General features: G+C 43.2%; 1 protein-coding gene across 6 annotated transcripts in view; it reads right to left on the reverse strand.

Moving 5' to 3' along the window:
* ctnna1 (catenin (cadherin-associated protein), alpha 1) overlaps positions 1-27,954 on the reverse strand; it is a 226,794-nt gene that overhangs the window by 41,132 nt on the left and 157,708 nt on the right. For all 6 annotated transcript variants that reach the window (XM_042326140.1, XM_042326139.1, XM_042326141.1 and 3 more), the window contains 3 exons: positions 27,252-27,403; positions 4,555-4,665; positions 224-405 (listed from right to left, as the gene is read on the reverse strand). In XM_042326140.1, coding sequence (XP_042182074.1) covers positions 224-405; positions 4,555-4,665; positions 27,252-27,403 — 445 coding nt within the window. The remainder of the gene's footprint in view (positions 1-223; positions 406-4,554; positions 4,666-27,251; positions 27,404-27,954) is intronic.

Consider the following 27,954-nt stretch of genomic DNA (forward strand, 5'->3'; position numbering starts at 1 on the left):
TGTGTTTACCAGAGATGGTAATGTGAAGAACAACATGACCTGCACCAAAGTCAGATTAGGATACAGGCAGAGGACTAGGCAGTGTATTTTAACTACTACCCCCCCTCAACACACCCACCCCTGCACTGCTCCCCACCCACCCCTCTGCTCCCTCCACCCACCCCTCTGCCCCGTCCCCCTCAACACACCCACACACTCCTTCTGCCCCGTGCCCCCTCCATACCTGGTGAAGTCCGTCATCTCCATCATGATCATACACATCTGTTTGGCCAGGACGATGATGTCGTTGCCGGAGTCGTCCCACTTGGACACCTCAGCGTCCAGCTTGCTCTTCTCCTCCTGGAAACTGGCCACCTGCTCAGCGATCTTAGCCTTCTGCTCCTGGGGCAGCTGGGCCATGATAGCCTGGTAGAGGAGGAGAGGGTTATAACAGCACACCAAGGCATTATAGCCTGGTAGAGGAGGAGAGTTATAACACACACCAAGGCATTATAGCCTGGTAGAGGAGAGAGCTATAGAACAGCACACCAAGGCATTATAGCCTGGTAGAGGAGGAGAGACTTATAACAGCACACCGAGGCATTATTGGTCACTATTACTCAGTTACACCAGCTCTATCAGGAGGAATGGGCCAAAATGCACCAAACTTATTGTGGGAAGCTTGTGGAAGGCTACCTGAAACGTTTGACCCAAGTTAAACAATTTAAAGGCAATGCTACCAAATACTAATTGAGTGCATGTTCTGACCCACTGGGAATGTGATGAAAGAATCAAAAGCTGAAATAAATAATTCTCTCTACTACTATTCTGACATTCCACATTCTTAAAATAAAGTGGTGATCCTAACTGACCTAAGACAGGGAATTTATACTAAGATTAAATTAAATGTGGAAAAACTGAGTTTAAATGTATTTGGCTCAGGTGTATGTAAACTTCCGACTTCAACTGTACATATACGAGCCTCTGAACTCATGTGATTACCCTAAAAAGAACTCATGTGATTACCCTAAAGAGAGACCTGGACGACTAGCTTTAAGCTCCCAGACCTAACGCCGTCGCTTTAGCTTGGAGAAGAAAACTCTGTCAGACACATATCAAAAATCACCATTCCTTTAACTTGATATAAATAGGGCTTTTCTGGTCAAGTCCCAATGCTCATGAATGAATTTCCTTGTTTTCATTCTTAAGGTTGAGATCAACTGAAGACGCCTCTTAAGGTTAGCTCCAAAAACACTTTGTAGAGAACCCTTGCCGCTAAACAGGAAGACCTGATAGAAAACACAATAGAATGATCGTAGTTCAGTCGGGAAATCAGAACGGTCTACATTACCGATGCATAACAAGAGGGCTAATGAGGTCACGCCGTGCTTCCACACCGACTAACATATTTCTCACCAACGTAGCCCCCTCATTTGGCCAATGACTGGATATATTAATACAACCATTACCAAGGCAACAGGGAGAATATTTAAAGAGAGCGTGTCTGTGCAAGATGTGTGCTCTGTAGGCCTTCTCTCTGGGTGATGTGAGTGTACTCTGTAGGCCTTCTCTCCAGGTGATGTGGGTGTACTCTGTAGGCCGCCTCTCCGGGTGATGTGGGTGTACTCTGTAGGCCTTCTCTCTGGGTGATGTGGGTGTACTCTGTAGGCTGCCTCTCCGGGTGATGTGGGTGTACTCTGTAGGCCTTCTCTCTGGGTGATGTGGGTGTACTCTGTAGGCTGCCTCTCTGGGTGATGTGGGTGTACTCTGTAGGCCTTCTCTCTGGGTGATGTGGGTGTACTCTGTAGGCCTTCTCTGGGTGATGTGGGTGTACTCTGTGGCCTTCTCTCTGGGTGATGTGTATCAAACTGGAGCCGCCTCTCCGGGTGATTTGTACCTTCCTTCACAGCTGAGAACTCTGTAGTGTCCCAAATGGGGTGTACCCTATTCCCTGATGTGGTGCACTACCTTCTTGATGTGGGTGTACTCTGAGCCCTATGGTTGATGTGGGTGTACAAGAAATAGGCCTTCTTTGGGAAACAGGACAGTGTACTCTGATAATTCAAACATGGAGAGAAGAACATCATGTAGGCCTTCTCTCTGCGTGAGTGTGTGTACTCTGTATTCTCTCTGCGTGAGTGTGATGACAATATATTGGTAAAGTAATTCATCTATCATGAATGTGGGTACTCTGGGTGGTAGCCAGTGGTGGAAGCAGTATCAAACTGGAACTCTTCATTTAACACAGCTCAGAACAGGTAAGTGTCCAAATGCACCCTATTGATGGTTACTTTTGACTAGAGCCCTATGACTGATTACAAAAATAGGAACCTGGAAGCATTACGGCAATATAATCAAAAGGAACCCAACTGGATGCCCTCTAACATGACTGATTCCAAAATGGAACCCAACTAGTGCCGGCATTTCAAAATGGAACCCAACTGGTGCCGGCATTCCAAAATGGAACCCAACTGGTGCCGGCATTCCAAAATGGAACCCAACTGGTGCCGGCATTCCAAAATGGAACCCAGCTGGTGCCGGCATTCCAAAATGGAACCCTCTCTCAGACACACACACACTGTGGAAACTATGTAATACATTAAGTATTCAGACCCTTTACTCAGTACTTCGTTGAAGCACCTTTGGCAGCGATTACAGCCTCGAGTCTTCTTGGGTATGACGCTACAAGCTTGGCACACCTGTATTTGGAGAATTTCTCCCATTCTTCTCTGCAGATCCTCTCAAGCTCTGTCAGGTTGGATGGGGAGCGTCACTGCACGGCTATTTTCAGGTATCCTCTGAGATGTTTGATCGGGTTCAATTCCGGGCTCTGGCTGTGCCACTCAAGGACATTCAGAGACTTGTCCCGAAGCCACTCCTGCGTTGTTTTGGCTGTGTGCTTAGGGTCGTTGTCCTGTTGGAAGGTGAAACTTCACTCCGGTCTGAGGTCCTGAGCGCTCTGGAGCAGGTTTTCATCAAGGATCTCTGTTCTTTGCTCCATTCATCCTCGATCCTGAATAGTCTTCCCAGTCCCTGCCACTGAAAAACATCCCAACAGCATGATGCTGCTACCACAATGTTTCACTGTAGAAATGTTGCCAGGTTTCCTCCAGACGTGACATTTGGCATTCAAGCCAAATAGTTCAATATTGGTTTCATCAGACAGGTCTAGCTTGTTTATCATGGTCTGAGAGTCCTTTAGGTGTCTTTTGGCAAACTCCAAGCGGGCTGTCATGTGCCTTTTACTGAGGAGTGCCTTCAGTCTGGCCACTCTACCATAAAGACTTGATTGGTTGAGTGCTGCAGAGATGGTTACCACAGGTGGACTCCAATCAAGTTGTAGAAACATCTCAAGAATGATCAATGGAAACAGGATGCAGGTGAGCTCAATTGAGTCTCATAACAAAGGGTCTGAATACTTAGGTCAAAAAAAAAAAAAAAAAAGGTAATTTTTCTTTTGGCAAAAAATAATAATTTTTTCGCATTGTCATTATAGGGTATTGTGTTTAGATTGATGAGGGAAAAACTATTATTTAATCAATTTCAGAACAAGGCTGTAACAAGGCTGTAACAAAAAATGTGGAAAAAGTGAAGGGGTCTGAATTCTTTCCGAATACACTGTATATAGTAGACAGTGTACAACTTTTGACCATTTGGAACCACAACAGTGATTTGTCGTAGCAATCGCGCTGCGCCAAACTAAATACACAATTCATTAACTAATCCAGCTGAATTGGCTAGACGGCCTTGTCGCTAGCTAATATTCTGATTGAATAACTCTGGTTTATGTTATGAGTTCCATGTTAAACAGATAACCTGGACATTGGGCTTTCAAGTGGCTACTACACCGTAACACAGAAACACTTGAGGCCCAGATTTAAACTACCGTTTCCTACTCAAGTAATGATTCCCTTCCTGAAAATGTTATGGGAGTTTATACATAGTGAGTCAAGGCAGTAAACGAAGGATATTGAAGAGACCTTCCTGTAAATGTTATGGATACTTATACTGGGTGAGTATACTGTGTGAGCCAGTGAGGTAACAGGAGCTCATTAAATATCAGAACATCATCAGTGTCTGTCTGAATGGGAATCCAGACTATCACAGTCCCGATTCACTCCCTTCTGGCCTGGAATCTAGTGTGTGAGAGGGGGAGTCTAGATATCCATGTCTGTCTGAATGAAAAGTCCAGAGCATTTGTGAGGGGGGAATCTGAGTAAGTCCGTCTGAATGGAGAGTCTGGCTAACCAAGGGAGTCTTGGTAACCATGTCTGTCTGAATGGAGAGTCTAGCTAGTATGTGAGAGGGGAGTCTGGGTAACCATGTCTGTCTGAATGGAGAGTCTAGCTAGTATGTGTGAGGGGTCAAGGGAGTCTTGGTAACCATGTCTGTCTGAATGGAGAGTCTAGCTAGTATGTGAGAGGGGGAGTCTGGGTAACCATGTCTGTCTGAATGGAGAGTCTAGCTAGTATGTGTGAGGGGTCAAGGGAGTCTTGGCGTGAACAAGGTGTATTACCCACTGAGACGGCCTGTAGAGGGGTGGCGGAAGAGAGCGGTGTGTGTGTGTGGACTCACCCTGGCGCTCTGGCCTGCGATAAGCTGGTCATCTTCTGTCTGAACGCTGGTCCTGCTGCGAACATCAAAGTCCTCCGTCTCAAAGTCAGAGTCATCCAGCTCTTCAGGAGTCTACAGGAGAGGAGAGAGGGAGAGGAAAGGAGGCAGGAAAGGGGAGAGATGGGGAGAGGGAGAGCGAGGCAGGAGAGGAGAGAGATGGGGAGAGGAGAGAAAAGTGAGGCAGGAAAGGGGAGAGATGGGGAGAGGAGAGCGAGGCAGGAGAGGAGAGAGAGAGGGAAAGGAAAGTGAGGCAGGAAGGAGAGAGAGGGGGAGAGGAGGAGAGGGAGAGAAGGCAGGAAAGGGGAGAGATGGGGAGAGGAGAGCGAGGCAGGAGAGGAGAGAGGAGAGGAAAGGAAGCGAGGCAGGAGAGGAGAGAGAGGGGGAGAGGAGAGGGAAAGCGAGGCAGGAAAGGAGAGAGAGGGGGAGAGGAGAGGGGAGAGCGAGGCAGGAAAGGGAGAGATGGGGAGAGGAGAGCGAGGCAGGAGAGGAGAGGAGGAAGTGAGGCAGGAAAGGGGAGAGATGGGGAGAGGAGAGCGAGGCAGGAGAGCAGAGGAGAGGGTGAGGCAGGAAAGGGGCAGGAATGGGGAGAGGAGGAGGAGGAAAGATGGAGAAAGAGGACAGGAACAGGGGAGATGTGGAATGAGGAGAAAAGGGAGAGGAAAACCAAATTAGAAAGAGAGAGGGGGAGAGAGCTAGGGGAGACCAGCATGATGACAAATGCCCTGGTGCTGCCAGCCACAGCAGCAACAGAGGATCGCTTCTTCCTCTCCTCCACAGCAGCCTGGACACGCTAAATTAAAAGGTAAATGAAGTGTAATGTCCTGTCCTTTGCATTTTCAGAGGGGAAAGGGAAGCTGAGGCATTAGGAAACATATATCAGGAGTAAAATGCTTCAATCAGACCATCGCCCGGGGATCATTAGAAGTGGTGGTGGGAGAGAGGTAGAGGTTTTCTAGTGACGAACACTACAGACAACCGCCTGCATGGTGGCATCCTGGATGTGTAGGTGGGTGGGTGAGATTTGGTAAGAGGGTGGAAACCAGCAAGGTTAGAGGGTTCAAATTCCCTCAGGGATCACATTTGTATTTATTATGGATCCCCATTAGTTCAGGCAAAGGCAGCAGCTATGGGGGGTTCGGCAGAATTAAAGAGGTTATACAATTTTAACAACATAACAATACATTCATTACAGAAGAGGACAACACACTAAGTGTGTGCCCTCAGGCCCATACTCCACTACCACATATCTACAACACACCTTAAGTGTATGCCCTCAGGCCCATACTCCACTACCACATATCTACAACACAATGGGGAAGTGTGTGCTCTCAGGCCCATACTCCACTACCACATATCTACAACACAACTTAAGTGTGTGCCCTCAGGCCCATACTCCACTACCACATTTCTACAACACAACTTAAGTGTGTGCCCTCAGGCCCATACTCCACTACCACATTTCTACAACACAACTTAAGTGTATGCCCTCAGGCCCATACTCCACTACCACATATCTACAACGCAAAATCCATGTGTACGTGTGTGTTATGCGTGTGTGTATGTTATGCGTGTGTGTATGTTATGGGTGTGTGTGTGTATGTTATGTGTGTGTGTGTGCATGGAAAGGGCCTATGTCTGTTTTACATGCACACACAGTGTCTTCAGAGGAGAGGAACAAAAGGGATGTCCTGGGGAGCCACCGGACCTGCCTGCTCTAAACCGTTAACTCACAAACATGGCACAGTTGGGGAGCTAGTGCACCCAAGCTGTTTGTGAAGAATTTATCTAGATCTAGTTGGTTCTACAAAAAGTTCTCAAATTGAAATGGGAGTTTGTGTAGTTTCCCCAGTCGTAGGCTGTCTAGGGCAGCATGTGATGAAAATCAACACAGGTAGGCCACAGCATGTTTTCAACAAATGTATTCTATATATGGACTGATAAACCTTAGCTTCCAGGCCAATACATTTTAAAAAGTAAATTTTCAGAGTAATGTCCTGTCCTTTGCATCTTTAGTCTACTTGGCATAAGTTGACAACATATATCAGGAGTAAAATCCTCATATTTCACCAGCTCAGCACAAGACACAAGGAGAAACGACGCAGGGACAGAGGTACTGTCCGTTTCCTCTCATTGATTCCTGCTCATTCCACTTCCATGGTGTTCACATGCGCCGAAGGTTTTTCTTTTGATTTGGGCTTTAAGTGGCTTTGGGTAAAAGCTGCGGCTAAGGGCATAATTATAATATTGATTGCATTATGGATCCCCATTTTCCTTGTCCACAGCCCTGGCCTGAACACTAGTCATGTAACAGACATCATCTTTTCTGAATGCCAAACATGCAACAGACATCTTTCCCTTTCTGAATGCCAAACATCTCTCCCTTCCTGAATGCCAAACATCTACTCCCTTCCTGAATGCCAAACATCTCTCCCTTCCTGAATGCCAAACATCTCTCCTTCCTGAATGCCAAACAACGTGCAACAGACATCTCTCCCTTCCTGAATGCCAAACATGCAACAGATATCTTTCCCTTTCTGAATGCCAAACATCTCTCCTTCCTGAATGTCAAACATCTCTCCCTTCCTGAATGCCAAACATCTCTCCCTTCCTGAATGCCAAACATCAACCCTTCCTGAATGCCCTCAGGCCCAGACATCTCCCCTTCTGAATGCCAAACATCTCTCCGTTCCTGAATGCATGTGTGAAACAGACATCTATCTTCCTGAATGTTATGCGTGTGTGTGTGACATCTGTCTTCCTGAATGCCAAGTCGTGCAACAGACACACTCTCTTCCTGAATGCCAAACATCTTATTCCTGAATGCCACCGTGAAACAGACATCTCTCTTCCTGAATGCCAAGCATGAGACATCTCTCCTTCCTGAATGCCAAGCTGTTTGCAAAGACATCTATCCCTTCCTGAATGCCAAACATCTCTCCCTTCCTGAATGCCAAACATCTCTCCCTTCCTGAATGCCAAGCGTGAAACAGACATCTCTCTTCCTGAAAATGCCAACAGGTAGCAACAGACACCTTCTCAAATTCCTGAATGGACAAAAACCTTCCCTTCCTGAGGCCAATACATTTTAAACAGACATCTTTCCTTCCTGAATGCCAAACATCTCTCCCCTTCCTGAATGCATCCTCACATCTCACCAGCTTCAGAATGACACAAACATCTCTCCTTCCTGAATGCCAAACATCTTTCCTTCATGATTCCTGCATCTCTCCCTTCCTGAATGCCAAACATGCAACAGATATCTTTCCCTTTCTGAATGCCAAACATCTGGCTTCCTGAATGCAAACATCTCTCCCTTCCTGAATGCAAACATCTATCCCTTCCTGAATGCCAAACGTGCAACAGACATCTCTTTCCTGAATGCCAAACATCTCTCCCTTCCTGAATGCCAAGTCATGCAACAGACACCTCTCCCTTCCTGAATGCCAAACATCTCTCCCTTCCTGAATGCCAAACATCTCTCCCTTCCTGAATGCCAAACATCTCTCCCTTCCTGAATGCCAAACATCTCTCCCTTCCTGAATGCCAAACATCTCTCCCTTCCTGAATGCCAAACATCTCTCCCTTCCTGAATGCCAAACATGCAACAGATATCTTTCCCTTCCTGAATGCCAAACATCTCTCCCTTCCTGAATGCCAAACATCTCTCCCTTCCTGAATGCCAAACATCTCTCCCTTCCTGAATGCCAAACGTGCAACAGACATCTCTCCCTTCCTGAATGCCAAACATCTCTCCCTTCCTGAATGCCAAGCGTGCAACAGACACCTCTCCCTTCCTGAATGCCAAACATCTCTCCCTTCCTGAATGCCAAACATCTCCCCTTCCTGAATGCCAAGCGTGAAACAGACATCTCTCTTCCTGAATGCCAAGCGTGCAACAGACATCTCTCCTTCCTGAATGCCAAACATCTCTCCCTTCCTGAATGCCAAGCGTGAAACAGACATCTCTCTTCCTGAATGCCAAGCGTGAAACAGACATCTCCCTTCCTGAATGCCAAGCATGCAACAGACACCTCTCTCTTCCTGAATGCCAAGCATGCAACAGACATCTCTTCCTGAATGCCAAGCGTGAAACAGACATCTCTTCCTGAATGCCAAGCGTGCAACAGACATCTCTTCCTGAATGCCAAGCGTGAAACAGACATCTCTTCCTGAATGCCAAGCGTGAAACAGACATCTCTTCCTGAATGCCAAGCGTGAAACAGACATCTCTTCCTGAATGCCAAGCGTGCAACAGACACCTCTCCCTTCCTGAATGCCAAACATCTCTCTTCCTGAATGCCAAACATCTCTCCCTTCCTGAATGCCAAACATCTCTCCCTTCCTGAATGCCAAACATCTCTCCCTTCCTGAATGCCAAACATCTCTTTCCTGAATGCCAAGCGTGCAACAGACATCTCTCTTCCTGAATGCCAAGCGTGAAACAGACATCTCTCTTCCTGAATGCCAAGCGTGAAACAGACATCTCTCTTCCTGAATGCCAAGCGTGAAACAGACATCTCTTCCTGAATGCCAAGCGTGCAACAGACACCTCTCCCTTCCTGAATGCCAAACATCTCTCCCTTCCTGAATGCCAAACATCTCTCCCTTCCTGAATGCCAAACATCTCTCCTTCCTGAATGCCAAACATCTCTCCTTCCTGAATGCCAAGCGTGAAACAGACATCTCTCTTCCTGAATGCCAAACATCTCTCCCTTCCTGAATGCCAAGCGTGCAACAGACATCTCTTCCTTCCTGAATGCCAAACATCTCTCCCTTCCTGAATGCCAAGCGTGAAACAGACATCTCTTCCTGAATGCCAAGCGTGCAACAGACATCTCTTCCTGAATGCCAAGCATGCAACAGACATCTCTTCCTGAATGCCAAGCGTGCAACAGACATCTCTTTCCTGAATGCCAAGCGTGAAACAGACATCTCCCTTCCTGAATGCCAAGCGTGCAACAGACATCTCTCTTCCTGAATGCCAAGCGTGAAACAGACACCTCTCCCTTCCTGAATGCCAAGCGTGAAACAGACATCTCTTCCTGAATGCCAAGCGTGAAACAGACATCTCTTCCTGAATGCCAAGCGTGCAACAGACACCTCTCTCTTCCTGAATGCCAAGCATGCAACAGACATCTCTTCCTGAATGCCAAGCATGCAACAGACATCTCTTCCTGAATGCCAAGCGTGCAACAGACATCTCTCCCTTCCTGAATGCCAAGCGTGAAACAGACATCTCCCTTCCTGAATGCCAAGCGTGCAACAGACATCTCTCTTCCTGAATGCCAAGCGTGAAACAGACACCTCTCCCTTCCTGATTGCCAAGCGTGAAACAGACACCTCTCCCTTCCTGAATGCCAAGCGTGCAACAGACACCTCTCCCTTCCTGAATGCCAAGCGTGAAACAGACACCTCTCCCTTCCTGAATGCCAAGCGTGAAACAGACACCTCTCCCTTCCTGAATGCCAAGCATGCAACAGACATCTCTTCCTGTGTTAGTATAGCTGACATGAAAGCAAGGCATTGTTTTAAGGAAAACTGATAGACAAGAAAATCAATTTGGCGGTTCCTGATATGGAAGGAAAGAGAGGAGAGCGAGGAAGAAAAAACTGAGAGGAGAGCGAAAGGAAGAGATCTCTTCGAGGGAAGGAAAGAGAGAAAGAGCGAGGAAGGAAAGAGAATGAGAGCGAGGAAGGAAAGACAGGAGAGAGCTGGAGGGAAGGAAAGAGAGGAGAGAGGGGAGGGAAGGAAAGAGAGGAGAGAGGGGAGGGAAGGAAAGAGAGGAGAGAGGGAGGGAAGGAAAGAGAGGAGAGAGGGAGGGAAGGAAAGAGAGGAGAGAGGGAGGGAAGGAAGAGAGGAGAGAGGGAGGAAGGAAGGAAAGAGAGAGAGAGGGAGGAAGGAAGGAAAGGAGGAGAGAAGGAGGGAAGGAAAGAGAGAGAGAGGGAGGAAGGAAGGAAAGAGAGGAGAGAGGGAGGAAGGAAGGAAAGAGAGGAGAGAGGAGGGAAGGAAAGAAGGAAGAGGAGGGGGAGGGAAGGAAAGAGAGGAGGAGGGAGGGAAGGAAAGAGAGGAGAGAGGGAGGGAAGGAAAGAGAGGAGAGAGAGGGAAGGAAAGAGAGGAGAGAGGGAGGGAAGGAAAGAGAGGAGAGAGAGGGAAGGAAAGAGAGGGAGAGAGGGAGGGAAGGAAAGAGAGGAGAGAGAGGGGAAGGAAGGAAAGAGAGAGGGAAGGAAAGAGAGGGAAAGGAAAGAGAGGAGAGAGAGGGGAAGGAAAGAGAGGAGAGAGAGGGAAGGAAAGAGAGGAGAGAGGGGAAGGAAAGAGAGGAGAGAGAGGGAAGGAAAGAGAGGAGAGAGAGGGAAGGAAAGAAGGAGAGAGAGGAAGGAAAGAGAGGAGAGAGAGGGAAGGAAAGAGGGGAAAGGAAAGAGGAGAGAGAGAGAAGGAAGAGAGGGAGAGAGAGAGAGAAGGAAAGAGAGGAGAGAGAAGAAAGAGGAGAGAAAGGAAAGAGGAGAGAGAGGAGAAGGAGAGAGAAGGAAAGAGAGGAGAAAGAGAGGAAAGGAAAGAGGAGAGAGGGGAAAGAGAGAGAGAGAGGGAAGGAAAGAGAGGAGAAAGAGAGGAAAGGAAAGAGAGAGAGAGAGGGAAGGAAAGAACATGAATGTGATAAGGGTGCATTCTCTCTCCGGTGCAGTAACTCACTTCGTGCTTATCCAACTGTCGACACACATCCCTTATCAGTCTGTCTTGATATCTTCCACGGGTAATGACTCAGATCCCTCAAAGTCTAAAACATAATCACAAGGTCTCACCGACCCACTATCCCACTAACCATGGAATATCAAGGTCTCACCTCGACCCACCATCCCACTAACCATGGAATATCATGGTCTCACCTCGACCCACTCACCATGGAATATATAGAGATGTTGGTTCACTAGATGAGTGAGTCCATCTATCTGTGGATGTTGGAGGGTTGCCATACACACACACACACACACACACACACACACACACATATATCACAGGCATGGCCTAGTTAAAAGTCTAAACCTCATCTTGTAAGTATTTAGATGAAATGTCTTCCTCCACACTAGTAGGACCGGTAAAACAGACTAGACCACCCACGTTAATTGACAGTGACTGGACAACCATCGATAGCCTTCATTTATTTTTGACAGTTGAATCCACCTCAGTGGACCAGTAGATTACCTCCTACACTGAAATACAAGGAGATGTGAGATATTCACCCTATGCTGCTTCCGGAAAGGCCCTGGGCTACAGAGGAGAGAGAGTAGCTACTGTAAATGTCCAGGTAACCCTGGAATGATCCTCTCTCTCTCCTTCTGCCTACTGTAATGGTTCCTCTGAGCCTGTCAGTCACTGGACTGTTCCTCTTCCTCCTCTCTACCTACTGTCAGTCACTGGACTGTTCCTCTTCCTCCTCTCTACCTACTGTCAGTCACTGGACTGATCCTCTTCCTCCCTCTCTACCTACTGTCAGTCACTGGACTGTTCCTCTTCCTCCCTCTCTACCTACTGTCAGTCACTGGACTGATCCTCTTCCTCCCTCTCTACCTACTGTCAGTCACTGGACTGTTCCTCTTCCTCCCTCTCTACCTACTGTCAGTCACTGGACTGTTCCTCTTCCTCCCTCTCTACCTACTGTCAGTCACTGGACTGATCCTCTTCCTCCCTTTCTACCTACTGTCAGTCACTGGACTGTTCCTCTTCCTCCCTCTCTACCTACTGTCAGTCACTGGACTGTTCCTCTTCCTCCCTCTCTACCTACTGTCAGTCACTGGACTGTTCCTCTTCCTCCCTTTCTACCTACTGTCAGTCACTGGACTGTTCCTCTTCCTCCCTCTCTACCTACTGTAACGGTTCCCTCTGAGCCTGTCAGTCACTGGACTGTTCCTCTTCCTCCCTCTCTACCTACTGTAACGGTTCACTCTGAGCCTGTCAGTCACTGGACTGTTTCTCTTCCTCCCTCTCTACCAGTCCAGTGACATATTATACCCAGGAGGGTGGTCAGGAGGAAGGCCTGTCGTCCTGTCAGACACCCCAGGCAGGGGACATTGGCCGCGGGTTACGAACGACATGGAACTGCCTGGGAGTAGCTCCACTTTACATAGCCCCAGAACCACACATCTCTCTGGTAACTGAGGAGCCACTGCCTGGGCTTGTGTGTGTGTGTGTGTGTGTGTGTGTGTGTGTGTGTGTGTGTGTGTGTGTGTGTGTGTGTGTGTGTGTGACTGTTGGAACTGTTGTTTCAGTGAGTGACAGAGTTCAGTATGTCTGATTTGGTTTTCATGTTCTGTGGGACTGTGTGAGTCAGACATGAAACCTTTCTCATTCATGTATGCATGTACTCATGTACAGTATGCACGTACAGTATGCACAGTATGCACAGCATGTACAGCATGTATGTATGTACAGCATGTATGTATGTACAGTATGCATGTATGTACAGTATGCACGTATGTACAGTATGCACGTACAGTATGCACAGTATGTATGTATGCACAGTATGTATGTATGCATGTACAGTATGCATGTATGTATGCATGTACAGTATGCATGTATGTACAGTATGTACAGTATGCATGTATGTACAGTATGCATGTATGTACAGTATGTATGTATGTACAGTATGTACAGTATGTATGTATGTACAGTATGTATGTACAGTATGTGTGTATGTATGCATGTATGTATGCATGTATGTACAGTATGTATGTGTGTACAGCATGTACAGTATGCATGTGTGTGTATGTATGTACGTACAGTATGTGTGTATGTATGTACAGTATGTATGTATGTACGTACAGTATGTATGTACGTACAGTATGTATGTACAGTATGCACGTACAGTATGTGTGTATGTATGTACAGTATGTATGTATGTACGTACAGTATGTATGTACAGTATGTGTGTATGTATGTACAGTATGTATGTGTGTATTTACAGTATGTATGTATGCATGTATGTACAGTATGTAGAGTATGTATGTATGTATGTATGTATGTATGTATGTATATGTGTGTATGTATGTACAGTATGTATGTATGCATGCATGTACAGTATGTGTGTATGTACGTACGTACAGTTTGTGTGTATGTACGTACAGTATGTATGTATGTATGTACAGTATGCATGTATGTATGTACAGTATGCAAGTACAGTATGTATGTATGTACAGTATGTATGTATGTATGTATGTATGTATGTATGTATGTATGTATGTATGTATGTATGTATGTGCAGTATGTATGTGTGTGCAGTATGTACAGTATGTATGTATGTACAGTATGTATGTATGTATGTACAGTATGTATGTATGTACAGTATGTATGTACAGTATGTATGTGTGTATGTGCAGTATGTATGTATGTACAGTATGTATGTACGTATGTATGTACAGTATGTACAGTATGTACATACTACTTCCGGCGCCGACAGAGATGGCCGCCTCGCTTCGCGTTCCTAGGAAACTATGCAGTTTTTGTTTTTTTACGTGTTATTTCTTACACTAGTACCCCAGGTCATCTTAGGTTTCTTTACATACAGCCGACAAGAACTACTGAATATAAGATCAGCGTCAACTCACCATCAGTACGACCAAGAATATGTTTTTCGCGACGCGGATCCTGTATTCTGCCTTACAACCAGTGTAACCGAGTGGATCACATGCAGCGACCAAAAAAAAAAAAAAACGACTCAGAAAAAGAGGGAAACGAAGCGGTCTTCTGGTCAGACTCCGTACATCGTGCACCACTCCCTAGCATTCTTCTTGCCAATGTCCAGTCTCTTGACAACAAGGTTGATGAAATCCGAGCAAGGGTAGCATTCCAGAGGGACATCAGAGACTGTAACGTTCTCTGCTTCACGGAAACATGGCTCACTGGAGAGACGCAATCCGAAGCGGTGCAGCCAGCGGGTTTCTCCACGCATCGCGCCGACAGAAACAAACATCTTTCTGGTAAGAAGAGGGGCGGGGGGGCGTATGTCTTATGGCCAACGTGACATGGTGTGATGAAAGAAACATACAGGAACTCAAATCCTTCTGTTCACCTGATTTAGAATTCCTCACAATCAAATGTAGACCGCATTATCTACCAAGAGAATTCTCTTCGATTATAATCACAGCCGTATATATCCCCCCAAGCAGACACATCGATGGCTCTGAACGAACTTTATTTAACTCTCTGCAAACTGGAAACGATTTATCCGGAGGCTGCATTCATTGTAGCTGGGGATTTTAACAAGGCTAATCTGAAAACAAGACTCCCTAAATTTTATCAGCATATCGATTGCGCAACCAGGGGTGGAAAGACCCTGGATCATTGTTACTCTAACTTCCGCGACGCATATAAGGCCCTGCCCCGCCCCCTTTCGGGAAAGCTGACCACGACTCCATTTTGTTGATCCCTGCCTACAGACAGAAACTAAAACAAGAAGCTCCCACGCTGAGGTCTGTCCAACGCTGGTCCGACCAAGCTGACTCCACACTCCAAGACTGCTTCCATCACGTGGACTGGGAGATGTTTCGTATTGCGTCAGACAACAACATTGACGAATACGCTGATACGGTGTGCGAGTTCATTAGAACGTAAGATGTCGTTCCCATAGCAACGATTAAAACATTTCCTAACCAGAAACCGTGGATTGATGGCAGCATTCGTGTGAAACTGAAGGCACGAACCACTGCTTTTAATCAGGGCAAGGTGTCTGGTAACATGGCTGAATACAAACAGTGCAGCTATTCCCTCCGCAAGGCTATCAAACAAGCTAAGCGTCAGTACAGAGACAAAGTAGAATCTCAATTCAACGGCTCAGACACAAGAGGTATGTGGCAGGGTCTACAGTCAATCACGGACTACAGGAAGAAACCCAGCCCAGTCACGGACCAGGATGTCTTGCTCCCAGGCAGACTAAATAACTTTTTGCCCGCTTTGAGGACAATACAGTGCCACTGACACGGCCTGCAACGGAAACATGCAGTCTCTCCTTCACTGCAGCCGAAGTGAGTAAGACATTTAAACGTGTTAACCCTCGCAAGGCTGCAGGCCCAGTATCCCCAGCCGCGCCCTCAGAGCATGCGCAGACCAGCTGGCCGGTGTGTTTACGGACATATTCAATCAATCCCTATACCAGTCTGCTGTTCCCACATGCTTCAAGAGGGCCACCATTGTTCCTGTTCCCAAGAAAGCTAAGGTAACTGAGCTAAACGACTACCGCCCGTAGCACTCACATCCGTCATCATGAAGTGCTTTGAGAGACTAGTCAAGGACCATATCACCTCCACCCTACCTGACACCCTTGACCCACTCCAATTTGCTTACCGCCCAAATAGGTCCACAGACGATGCAATCTCAACCACACTGCACACTGCCCTAACCCATCTGGACAAGAGGAATACCTATGTGAGAATGCTGTTCATCGACTACAGCTCGGCATTCAACACCATAGTACCCTCCAAGCTCGTCATCAAGCTCGAGACCCTGGGTCTCGACCCGCCCTGTGCAACTGGGTACTGGACTTCCTGACGGGCCGCCCCAGGTGGTGAGGGTAGGCAACAACATCTCCTCCCCGCTGATCCTCAACACTGGGGCCCCACAAGGGTGCGTTCTGAGCCCTCTCCTGTACTCCCTGTTCACCCACGACTGCGTGGCCATGCACGCCTCCAACTCAATCATCAAGTTTGCGGACGACACAACAGTGGTAGGCTTGATTACCAACAACGACGAGACGGCCTACAGGGAGGAGGTGAGGGCCCTCGGAGTGTGGTGTCAGGAAAATAACCTCACACTCAACGTCAACAAAACTAAGGAGATGATTGTGGACTTCAGGAAACAGCAGAGGGAACACCCCCATCCACATCGATGGAACAGTAGTGGAGAGGGTAGCAAGTTTTAAGTTCCTCGGCATACACATCACAGACAAACTGAATTGGTCCACTCACACAGACAGCATCGTGAGGAAGGCGCAGCAGCGCCTCTTCAACCTCAGGAGGCTGAAGAAATTCGGCTTGTCACCAAAAGCACTCACAAACTTCTACAGATGCACAATCGAGAGCATCCTGGCGGGCTGTATCACCGCCTGGTATGGCAACTGCACCGCCCTCAACCGTAAGGCTCTCCAGAGGGTAGTGAGGTCTGCACAACGCATCACCGGGGGCAAACTACCTGCCCTCCAGGACACCTACACCACCCGATGCTACAGGAAGGCCATAAAGATCATCAAGGACATCAACCACCCGAGCCACTGCCTGTTCACCCCGCTGCCATCCAGAAGGCGAGGTCAGTACAGGTGCATCAAAGCTGGGACCGAGAGACTGAAAAACAGCTTCTATCTCAAGGCCATCAGACTGTTAAACAGCCACCACTAACATTGAGTGGCTACTGCCAACACACTGTCAATGACACTGACTCTACTCCAGCCACTTTAATCATGGGAAATGATGTAAATATATCACTAGCCACTTTAAACAATGCTACCTTATATAATGTTACTTACCCTACATTGTTCATCTCATATGCATACGTTGATACTGTACTCTATATCATCGACTGCATCCTTATGTAATACATGTATCACTAGCCACTTTAACTATGCCACTTGGTTTACATACTTATCTCATATGTATATACTGTACTCGATATCATCTACTGTATCTTGCCTATGCTGCTCGGTACCATCACTCATTCATATATCCTTATGTACATATTCTTTATCCCCTTACACTGTGTATGACAGTAGTTTTTTGGAATTGTTAGTTAGATTACTTGCTCGTTATTACTGCATTGTCGGGACTAGAAGCACAAGCATTTCGCTACACTCGCATTAACATCTGCTAACCATGTGTATGTGACAAATAAAATTTGATTTGATTTGATTTGATTTGATTTGAGTATGTACAGTATGTATGTATGTACGTATGTACGTACAGTATGTACAGTATGTACGTACGTATGTACAGTATGTACGTATGTATGTATGTGCAGTATGTATGTATGTGCAGTATGTATGTATGTACAGTATGTATGTGTGTGTATGTGCAGTATGTATGTATGTACAGTACAGTATGTATGTATGTATGTATGTATGTACAGTATATATGTACAGTATGTACAGTATGTACATATGTATGTACAGTATATATGTATGTACAGTATGTATGTACAGTATGTATGTACATTATGTACAGTATGTATGTGTGTATGTGCAGTATGTATGTGTGTACAGTATGTATGTATGTATGTATGTATGTATGTACAGTATGTACAGTATGTACAGTATGTATGTATGTACGTATGTATGTACAGTATGTACAGTATGTACAGTATGTACATGTATGTACAGTATGTATGTATGTGCAGTATGTATGTATGTGCAGTATGTATGTATGTGCAGTATGTATGTATGTACAGTATGTATGTGTGTGTATGTGCAGTATGTATGTATGTACAGTATGTACAGTATGTATGTATGTATGTATGTACAGTATATATGTATGTACAGTATGTACAGTATGTATATATGTATGTACAGTATGTATGTATGTACAGTATGTATGTACGTATGTATGTACAGTATGTACAGTATGTATGTATGTACAGTATGTATGTACAGTATGTATGTACAGTATGTATGTACAGTATGTATGTATGTACAGTATGTATGTACGTATGTATGTACAGTATGTACAGTATGTACGTATGTATGTACAGTATGTACGTATGTATGTATGTACAGTATGTATGTATGTGCAGTATGTATGTATGTATGTACAGTATGTGTGTGTATGTGCAGTATGTATGTGTGTATGTGCAGTATGTATGTATGTACAGTACGTACAGTATGTATGTATGTATGTACAGTATGTATGTATGTATGTACAGTATGTATGTATGTATGTACAGTATGTACAGTATGTATGTATGTACAGTATGTATAGTATGTATGTATGTACAGTATGTACAGTATATATGTATGTACAGTATGTATGTATGTACAGTATGTATGTATGTACAGTATGTATGTATGTGCAGTATGTATGTATGTACAGTATGTGTGTGTATGTGCAGTATGTATGTATGTACAGTATGTATGTATGTATGTATGTATGTACAGTATATATGTACAGTATGTACAGTATGTACAGTATGTACGTATGTATGTACAGTATATATGTATGTACAGTATGTACGTATGTATGTATGTACATTATGTACAGTATGTATGTACAGTATGTATGTACAGTATGTATGTACAGTATGTACAGTATGTATGTATGTATATGTATGTACAGTATGTATGTACAGTATGTATGTATGTACAGTATGTATATGTATGTATGTGCAGTATGTATGTATGTGCAGTATGTATGTATGTGCAGTATGTGTGTGTATGTGCAGTATGTATGTATGTACAGTATACAGTATGTATGTATGTATGTACAGTATGTACAGTATGTATGTATGTATGTACAGTATGTATGTGTGTATGTGCAGTATGTATGTGTGTACAGTATGTATGTACGTATGTATGTACAGTATGTACAGTATGTACAGTATGTACAGTATGTATATGTATGTATGTGCAGTATGTATGTATGTGCAGTATGTATGTATGTGCAGTATGTATGTATGTACAGTATGTGTGTGTATGTGCAGTATGTATGTATAGTATGTATGTATGTATGTACAGTATGTATGTACAGTATGTACAGTATGTACAGTATGTATGTACAGTATGTATGTACAGTATGTATGTATGTACAGTATGTATGTACAGTATGTATGTACAGTATGTACAGTATGTATGTACAGTATGTACAGTATGTATGTACAGTATGCACAGTATGTATGCACAGTATGCACAGTATGTATGCACAGTATGTATGCACAGTATGTATGCACAGTATGTATGTACAGTATGTATGTACAGTATGTACAGTATGTATGTACAGTATGTACAGTATGTATGTACAGTATGTATGTATAGTATGTATGTACAGTATGTATGTATGTATGTACAGTATGTATGTATGTATGTACAGTATGTATGTATGTATGTACAGTATGTATGTATGTACAGTATGTATGTATGTACAGTATGTATGTATGTACAGTATGTATGTACAGTATGTATGTATAGTATGTATGTACAGTATGTATAGTATGTATGTACAGTATGTATGTATGTATGTATAGTATGTATGTACAGTATGTATGTACAGTATGTATGTATGTACAGTATGTATGTATGTATGTATGTATGTATGTATGTACAGTATGTATGTACAGTATGTATGTACAGTATGTATGTACAGTATGTATGTACAGTATGTATGTATGTATGTACAGTATGTATGTATGTATGTACAGTATGTATGTATGTATGTACAGTATGTATGTATGTATGTATGTACAGTATGTATGTATGTACAGTATGTATGTATGTACAGTATGTATGTACAGTATGTATGTACAGTATGTATGTATGTACAGTATGTATGTACAGTATGTATAGTATGTATGTACAGTATGTATGTATGTACAGTATGTATGTACAGTATGTATGTATGTACAGTATGTATGTACAGTATGTATGTACAGTATGTACAGTATGTATGTACAGTATGTACAGCATGTATGTACAGTATGTACAGCATGTATGTACAGTATGTACAGCATGTATGTACAGTATGTACAGCATGTATGTACAGTATGTACAGCATGTATGTACAGTATGTACAGCATGTATGTACAGTATGTACAGTATGTATGTATGTATGTACAGTGTGTATGTCTGTATGTATGTATGTACAGTGTGTATGTCTGTATGTCTGTATGTATGTACAGTCTGTATGTATGTACAGTATGTCTGTATGTATGTACAGTATGTCTGTATGTACGTATGTATGTACAGTACAGTATGTATGTACGTACGTATGTATGTATGTATGTATGTACAGTATGTATGTATGTACAGTATGTATGTATGTACAGTATGTATGTATGTACAGTATGTATGTACAGTATGTATGTATGTATGTTATGTATGTACAGTATGTACTGTATGTATGTACAGTATGTACTGTATGTATGTACAGTATGTACTGTATGTATGTACAGTATGTACTGTATGTATGTACAGTATGTACTGTATGTATGTACAGTATGTATGTATGTATGTATGTACAGTATGTATGTATGTATGTATGTACAGTATGTATGTACAGTATGTATGTACAGTATGTATGTATGTATGTATGTACAGTATGTATGTATGTATGTATGTACAGTATGTATGTATGTATGTACAGTATGTATGTATGTACAGTATGTATGTATGTATGTACAGTATGTATGTATGTACAGTATGTATGTATGTACAGTATGTATGTACAGTATGTATGTATGTACAGTATGTATGTATGTATGTATGTATGTATGTATGTATGTATGTACAGTATGTATGTATGTATGTACAGTATGTATGTATGTACAGTATGTATGTATGTATGTACAGTATGTATGTACAGTATGTATGTACAGTATGTATGTACAGTATGTATGTACAGTATGTATAGTATGTACAGTATGTACTGTATAGTATGTACAGTATGTACAGTATGTATGTATGTACAGTATGTATGGTATGTATGTATGTATGTATGTATAGTATGTATGTATAGTATGTATAGTATTTATGTACCGTATGTATGTATAGTATGTACAGTATGTATGTACAGTATGTATGTACAGTATGTATGTACAGTATGTATGTATGTACAGTATGTATGTATGTACAGTATGTATGTACAGTATGTATGTATGTACAGTATCTCTCTCTTGTAACAGTGGGTTATTAAGACCAATCTAAACCACCAGTCCATGTCAGAGTGTAGCAGAGTACATGTGGTGTGGTCGTAAGGGTTTTTTCCAGATCAAAAAGAGCCTTAAGTGGTGGGCGTGGGTGGCAGTGGGCACAGTTGACCCCATCTCGGCGGTGTAGATTTAAAAATAATAATAATAACTTAAGCCAAATGTCCTCCACATTTCTCCATGGCTAATGCTGTGTTCATTTTCTCAAACTGAAACTATATAGCTAAATTCATTGTTTGTCATTTTGAATTCTCCCAATCATTAAAAAATAATCATTATTATAATAAATGATAATAATATTAATGATAATAATAATGATAATGATAATAATAATGATAATATTAATGATAATAATAATGATAATAATAATATTAATGATAATAATAATGATAATAATAATATTAATGATAATAAAATGATAATAATATAATGATAATAATATTAATGATAATAATGATAATAATAATAATAATAATATTAATGATAATAATAGTGATAACAATAATATTAATGATAATAATAATGATAATATTAATGATAATGATAATAATAATAATAATGATAATATTAATGATAATAATGATAATATTAATGATAATATTAATGATAATAATAATAATAATGATGATAATAATGATAATATTAATGATAATAATGATAATATTAATGATAATAATAGGTACCAAATTAAATTATTATTTTTTTCCCATTAATGCTTGGGAGAACAAATTGAATTTATTCCCTCTTTGGACCTCTGCGGCCCAAAAAAATGCTAAGGTAGACAGAGGAATTGCAGAGGAAACCCTGGTCTGTGTGTGTTCCTGCTTCAGTCAAATCCCAGAGGACCCTGTGGTGGGGACTAAACCTCTGATCAGAGCAGTCTATAACACCAGAGGACCCTGTGGTGGGGACTAAACCTCTGTTCAGAGCAGTCTATAACACCAGAGGACCCTGTGGTGGGGACTAAACCTCTGTTCAGAGCAGTCTATAACACCAGAGGACCCTGTGGTGGGGACTAAACCTCTGTCCAGAGCAGTCTATAACACCAGAGGACCCTGTGGTGGGGACTAAACCTCTGTTCAGAGCAGTCTATAACACCAGAGGACCCTGTGGTGGGGACTAAACCTCTGATCAGAGCCGTCTATAACACCAGAGGACCCTGTGGTGGGGACTAAACCTCTGTCCAGAGCAGTCTATAACACCAGAGGACCCTGTGGTGGGGACTAAACCTCTGTTCATGTTAAGTAACAGACAAGCTCAGCATCTCCAGACCGTCAAGCTGCATGCAAGCCACTGAAGTGCCTTTGGAACATCTACATTAAAAAAGTCAATAGATGGATTCAATACACACCATCACAATAAATACCTGATAGACTGTAGGCTAGTTCATTTATCAGACTAGATACTGTATGTTATCAGACTAGATACTGTATGTTATCTGGCTATAGACTATAGACTAGTTCATTTATCAGACTAGATACTGTATGTTATCTGGCTATAGACTGTAGGCTAGTTCATTTATCAGACTAGATACTGTATGTTATCTGGCTATAGACTATAGACTAGTTCATTTATCAGACTAGATACTGTATGTTATCTGGCTATAGACTGTAGGCTTGTTCATTTACCAGACTAGATACTGTATGTTATCAGACTAGATACTGTATGTTATCTGGCTATAGACTGTAGGTTGTTCATTTAGCTGACTAGATACTGTATGTTATCTGGCTATAGACTGTAGACATTTACCAGACTAGATAATTTATCAGACTAGCTACTGTATGTTATCTGGCTATAGACTATAGACTAGTTCATTTATCAGACTAGATACTGTATGTTATCTGGCTATAGACTGTAAGCTTGTTCATTTAGCTGACTAGATACTGTATGTTATCTGACTATGATATAGACTGTAGGCTTGTTCATTTAGCTGACTAGATACTGTATGTTATCTGGCTATAGACTGTAAGCTTGTTCATTTAGCTGACTAGATACTGTATGTTATCTGGCTATAGACTGTAAGCTTGTTCATTTAGCTGACTAGATACTGTATGTTATCAGACTAGATACTGTATGTTATCTGGCTATAGACTGTAGGTTGTTCATTTAGCTGACTAGATACTGTATGTTATCAGACTAGATACTGTATGTTATCTGGCTATAGACTGTAGGTTGTTCATTTAGCTGACTAGATACTGTATGTTATCAGACTAGATACTGTATGTTATCTGGCTATAGACTGTAGGCTTGTTCATTTAGCTGACTAGATACTGTATGTTATCTGGCTATAGACTGTAAGCTTGTTCATTTAGCTGACTAGATACTGTATGTTATCTGGCTATAGACTGTAAGCTTGTTCATTTAGCTGACTAGATACTGTATGTTATCTGGCTGTTCTCCAGGGTTCCCCAGACTAGATACTGTACTGTGTTATCTGGCTATAGACTGTAGGCTTGTTCATTTATCTGACTAGATACTGTATGTTATCAGACTAGATACTGTATGTTATCTGGCTAGACTAGATACTGTATTTATCTGGCTATAGACTGTATGTTATTTAGACTGACTAGTTCATTTACTAGATACTGTATGTTATCTGGCTATAGACTGTAGGCTTGTTCATTTATCAGACTAGATACTGTATGTTATCTGGCTATAGACTGTAGGCTTGTTCATTTATCAGACTAGATACTGTATGTTATCTGACTAGATACTGTATTGTTATTTAGCTGACTAGATACTGTATGTTATCTGGCTATAGACTGTAAGCTTGTTCATTTAGCTGACTAGATACTGTATGTTATCTGGCTATAGACTGTAGGCTTGTTCATTTATCAGACTAGATACTGTATGTTATCTGGCTATAGACTGTAGGTTGTTCATTTATCTGACTAGATACTGTATGTTATCTGACTAGATACTGTATGTTATCTGGCTATAGACTGTAGACTAGTTCATTTAGCTGACTAGATACTGTATGTTATCTGGCTATAGACTGTAGGCTTGTTCATTTATCAGACTAGATACTGTATGTTATCTGGCTATAGACTGTAAGCTTGTTCATTTAGCTGACTAGATACTGTATGTTATCAGACTAGATACTGTATGTTATCAGACTAGATACTGTAGACTAGTTCATTTATCAGACTAGATACTGTATGTTATCTGGCTATAGACTGTAGACTAGTTCATTTAGCTGACTAGATACTGTATGTTATCTGGCTATAGACTGTAGGCTTGTTCATTTATCAGACTAGATACTGTATGTTATCTGGCTATAGACTGTAGACTAGTTCATTTAGCTGACTAGATACTGTATGTTATCTGGCTATAGACTGTAGGCTTGTTCATTTATCAGACTAGATACTGTATGTTATCTGGCTATAGACTGTAAGATTTAGCTGACTAGATACTGTATGTTATCAGACTAGATACTGTATGTTATCTGGCTATGATAGACTGTAGGCTTGTTCATTTATCAGACTAGATACTGTATGTTATCTGGCTATAGACTGTAGACTAGTTCATTTAGCTGACTAGATACTGTATGTTATCTGGCTATAGACTGTAGGCTTGTTCATTTATCAGACTAGATACTGTATGTTATCTGGCTATAGACTGTAGGCTTGTTCATTCATCAGACTAGATATACTGTGTATAATCCCCTGCCATTACTTTATTGTAAGTAGAATTCAACTTAGCTGAATAAAATAGAAAGGATATTTTTCCCATTACGGAGCAACTGTGCATATGAAACGGCTACCGGGCTGCCCGGCGCGACTATTTGATGTGATTTTAGATTGCATTGATGTCAGAATGATTAGAGGGACAATAGAGCCCTGAGTACCGGGCCCTTAGGACCTGATGGAGGGACAATAGAGCCCTGAGTAGCAGGCCCTTAGGACCTGATGGAGGGACAATAGGGCCCTGAGTACCAGAGACCATTAGGACCTGATGGAGGGACAATAGAGCCCTGAGTACCGCGCCAGTAGGCCCTGATGGAGGGACAATAGAGCCCTGAGTACCGGAGACCATTAGGACCTGATGGAGGGACAATAGAGCCCTGAGTACCGGGCCAGTAGGCCCTAATGGAGGGACAATAGAGCCCTGAGTACCAGGCCAGTAGGCCCTGATGGAGGGACAATAGAGCCCTGAGTACCGGAGACCATTAGGACCTGATGGAGGGTATGACCAGCGAATGTCCTGAGTGCATAAGAGATGACAGTGCTTCAATGGTGACAGGGAATTTTTACTAACAGGCATGACCATTGACTGTTGGTGTGGCGGTAATATGGTCACCATAACAGCCCTAGCCAGCACCACAATCAATCAGGATAACAAGATTGGCGCTCCCCAGCTCTCTTTCTCCTTCTCTCTCTCAGCCACGGTCCATCCCATGTTTTTCCCTGTCTCTCCCTCCCTGTCCTGCTCACTCCAATTTAAGTAATATTAATTTTAATTTTTAATTAATATTACTAATTAAACATGTTGGGACTGTTTTCCCATGTGTGAATAATGGTTTCTATGGGCTAAGAACAGCAAGGCCAATTTCATCAAATAATTTAATAACGTACAAAAGCGTCCTAAAAATTCAAAATCAAATAGCTAAATTACCCTTGGTATGACCATCTTAAAACAATTCCATATGTTAGCTTAGTAGACCCCCCCACACACACCCATGAACTGAAAATGTACGGTACACAGAGCATCAGCTATTTGAGCTCACACATCACTTCACAGCCTAATTCACTAAACGGGCTCACACACCAGGGCTTTCAGACAGCACTTTGTTCCTGCTGGCCTAAATGTTTGTTTTAATATAAAAATGGTATATAAAAAAAAAAAGAATACATAAATGCCATACTGGATGATAAACATTAAGGATCTAACCTGGGACTTCCAAGGAGTTATAGGTACTTCATTGACTCAAAAAGAAGAAAAAAACCATGAGCGACGTTAAAGCCGTTGCTATGCTCAGCACGTACAAAACATGAAAGAACTGCATCTACCACTGACTGTGGGGAGGACAAGAGAGACCAGAGAGAAGACGAGACTAACACGAGGAGCTCAGTTCACCTCTCTCCTCATTCACAATGTTGGATTAACGAGGACCAGAGACAAGACTAACATGAGCTCAGTTCACCTCTCTCCTCATTCACAATGTTGGATTAACGAGGACCAGAGACAAGACTAACATGAGCTCAGTTCACCTCTCTCCTCATTCACAATGTTGGATTAACGAGGACCAGAGACAAGACTAACATGAGTTTAGTTCACCTCTCTCCTCATTCACAATGTTGGATTAACGAGGACCAGAGACAAGACTAACATGAGGAGCTCAGTTCACCTCTCTCCTCATTCACAATGTTGGATTAACGAGGACCAGAGACAAGACTAACATGAGTTTAGTTCACCTCTCTCCTCATTCACAATGTTGGATTAACGAGGACCAGAGACAAGACTAACATGAGGAGCTCAGTTCACCTCTCTCCTCATTCACAATGTTGGATTAAAAGGACCAGAGACAAGACTAACATGAGCTTAGGAGACTAAAAGGGTACAAATGTCTAAATCAAAAACTTCAACCCCTGTCATGGCCATAGGTGATTGAGACACGAAGACATTTAAGTGAAGGAGAGGCACATCAATAGTACACGGTCGATGTAGTGTTGGTGTCTTCAGTGTGTACACTCACAAGATCATGACAACAGTGCAGTTAAGGAGAGTTAGGGCTCATTAAATAGTGCACTACGTAGTTGTCTAGCGTGTACACTCACCCTGATCATCAGCACGGCCTTGCGGATGTCGCGGACGCCATCGTAGACCAGACGGGAGGCATCGATGAACTCGTTCTCGTCAACAGGGAGTGTGGGGTTGGCACTGAGAGCCTCGACCGCTGCCTCCACCTGCTCTGTGAACCTGGGCATGACTGGTGAAGGTGGCAGAAAGAAGGGATGAAATATGTCACGCAAACTCACAATGCAGCAGTATCGACTGTACACAGCAAATAAAAGTGAAAATATCAGAAAATCCCATGCTACAGAACGGCACGTCTGACAACGCAGCTCAAAACCAGCCCCTAGCTAACAGGCTACCCAGCCCCTAGCTAACAGGCTACACAGCCCCTAGCTAACAGCTAACAGGCTACCCAGCCCCTAGCAAACAGCTAACAGGCTACCCAGCCCCTAGCTAACAGGCTAACCCCTAGCTAACAGCTAACAGGCTACCCAGCCCCTAGCCAACAGGCCCAGCCCCTAGCAAACAGCCCCTACAGGCTACCCAGCCCCTAGCTAACAGCTAACAGGCTACCCAGCCCCTAGCCAGCTAACAGGCTAACAGCTAACAGGCTACCCAGCCCAGGCTAGCAAACAGCTAACAGGCTACCCAGCCCCTAGCTAACAGCTAACAGGCTACCCAGCCCTACCCAGCCCCTAGCCAACAGCTAACAGGCTACCCAGCCCTAGCCAACAGCTAACAGCA

The sequence above is a fragment of the Oncorhynchus tshawytscha genome, linkage group LG08 (genome assembly GCF_018296145.1).
Source record: "Oncorhynchus tshawytscha isolate Ot180627B linkage group LG08, Otsh_v2.0, whole genome shotgun sequence".
Lineage (NCBI taxonomy): Eukaryota > Metazoa > Chordata > Actinopteri > Salmoniformes > Salmonidae > Oncorhynchus > Oncorhynchus tshawytscha.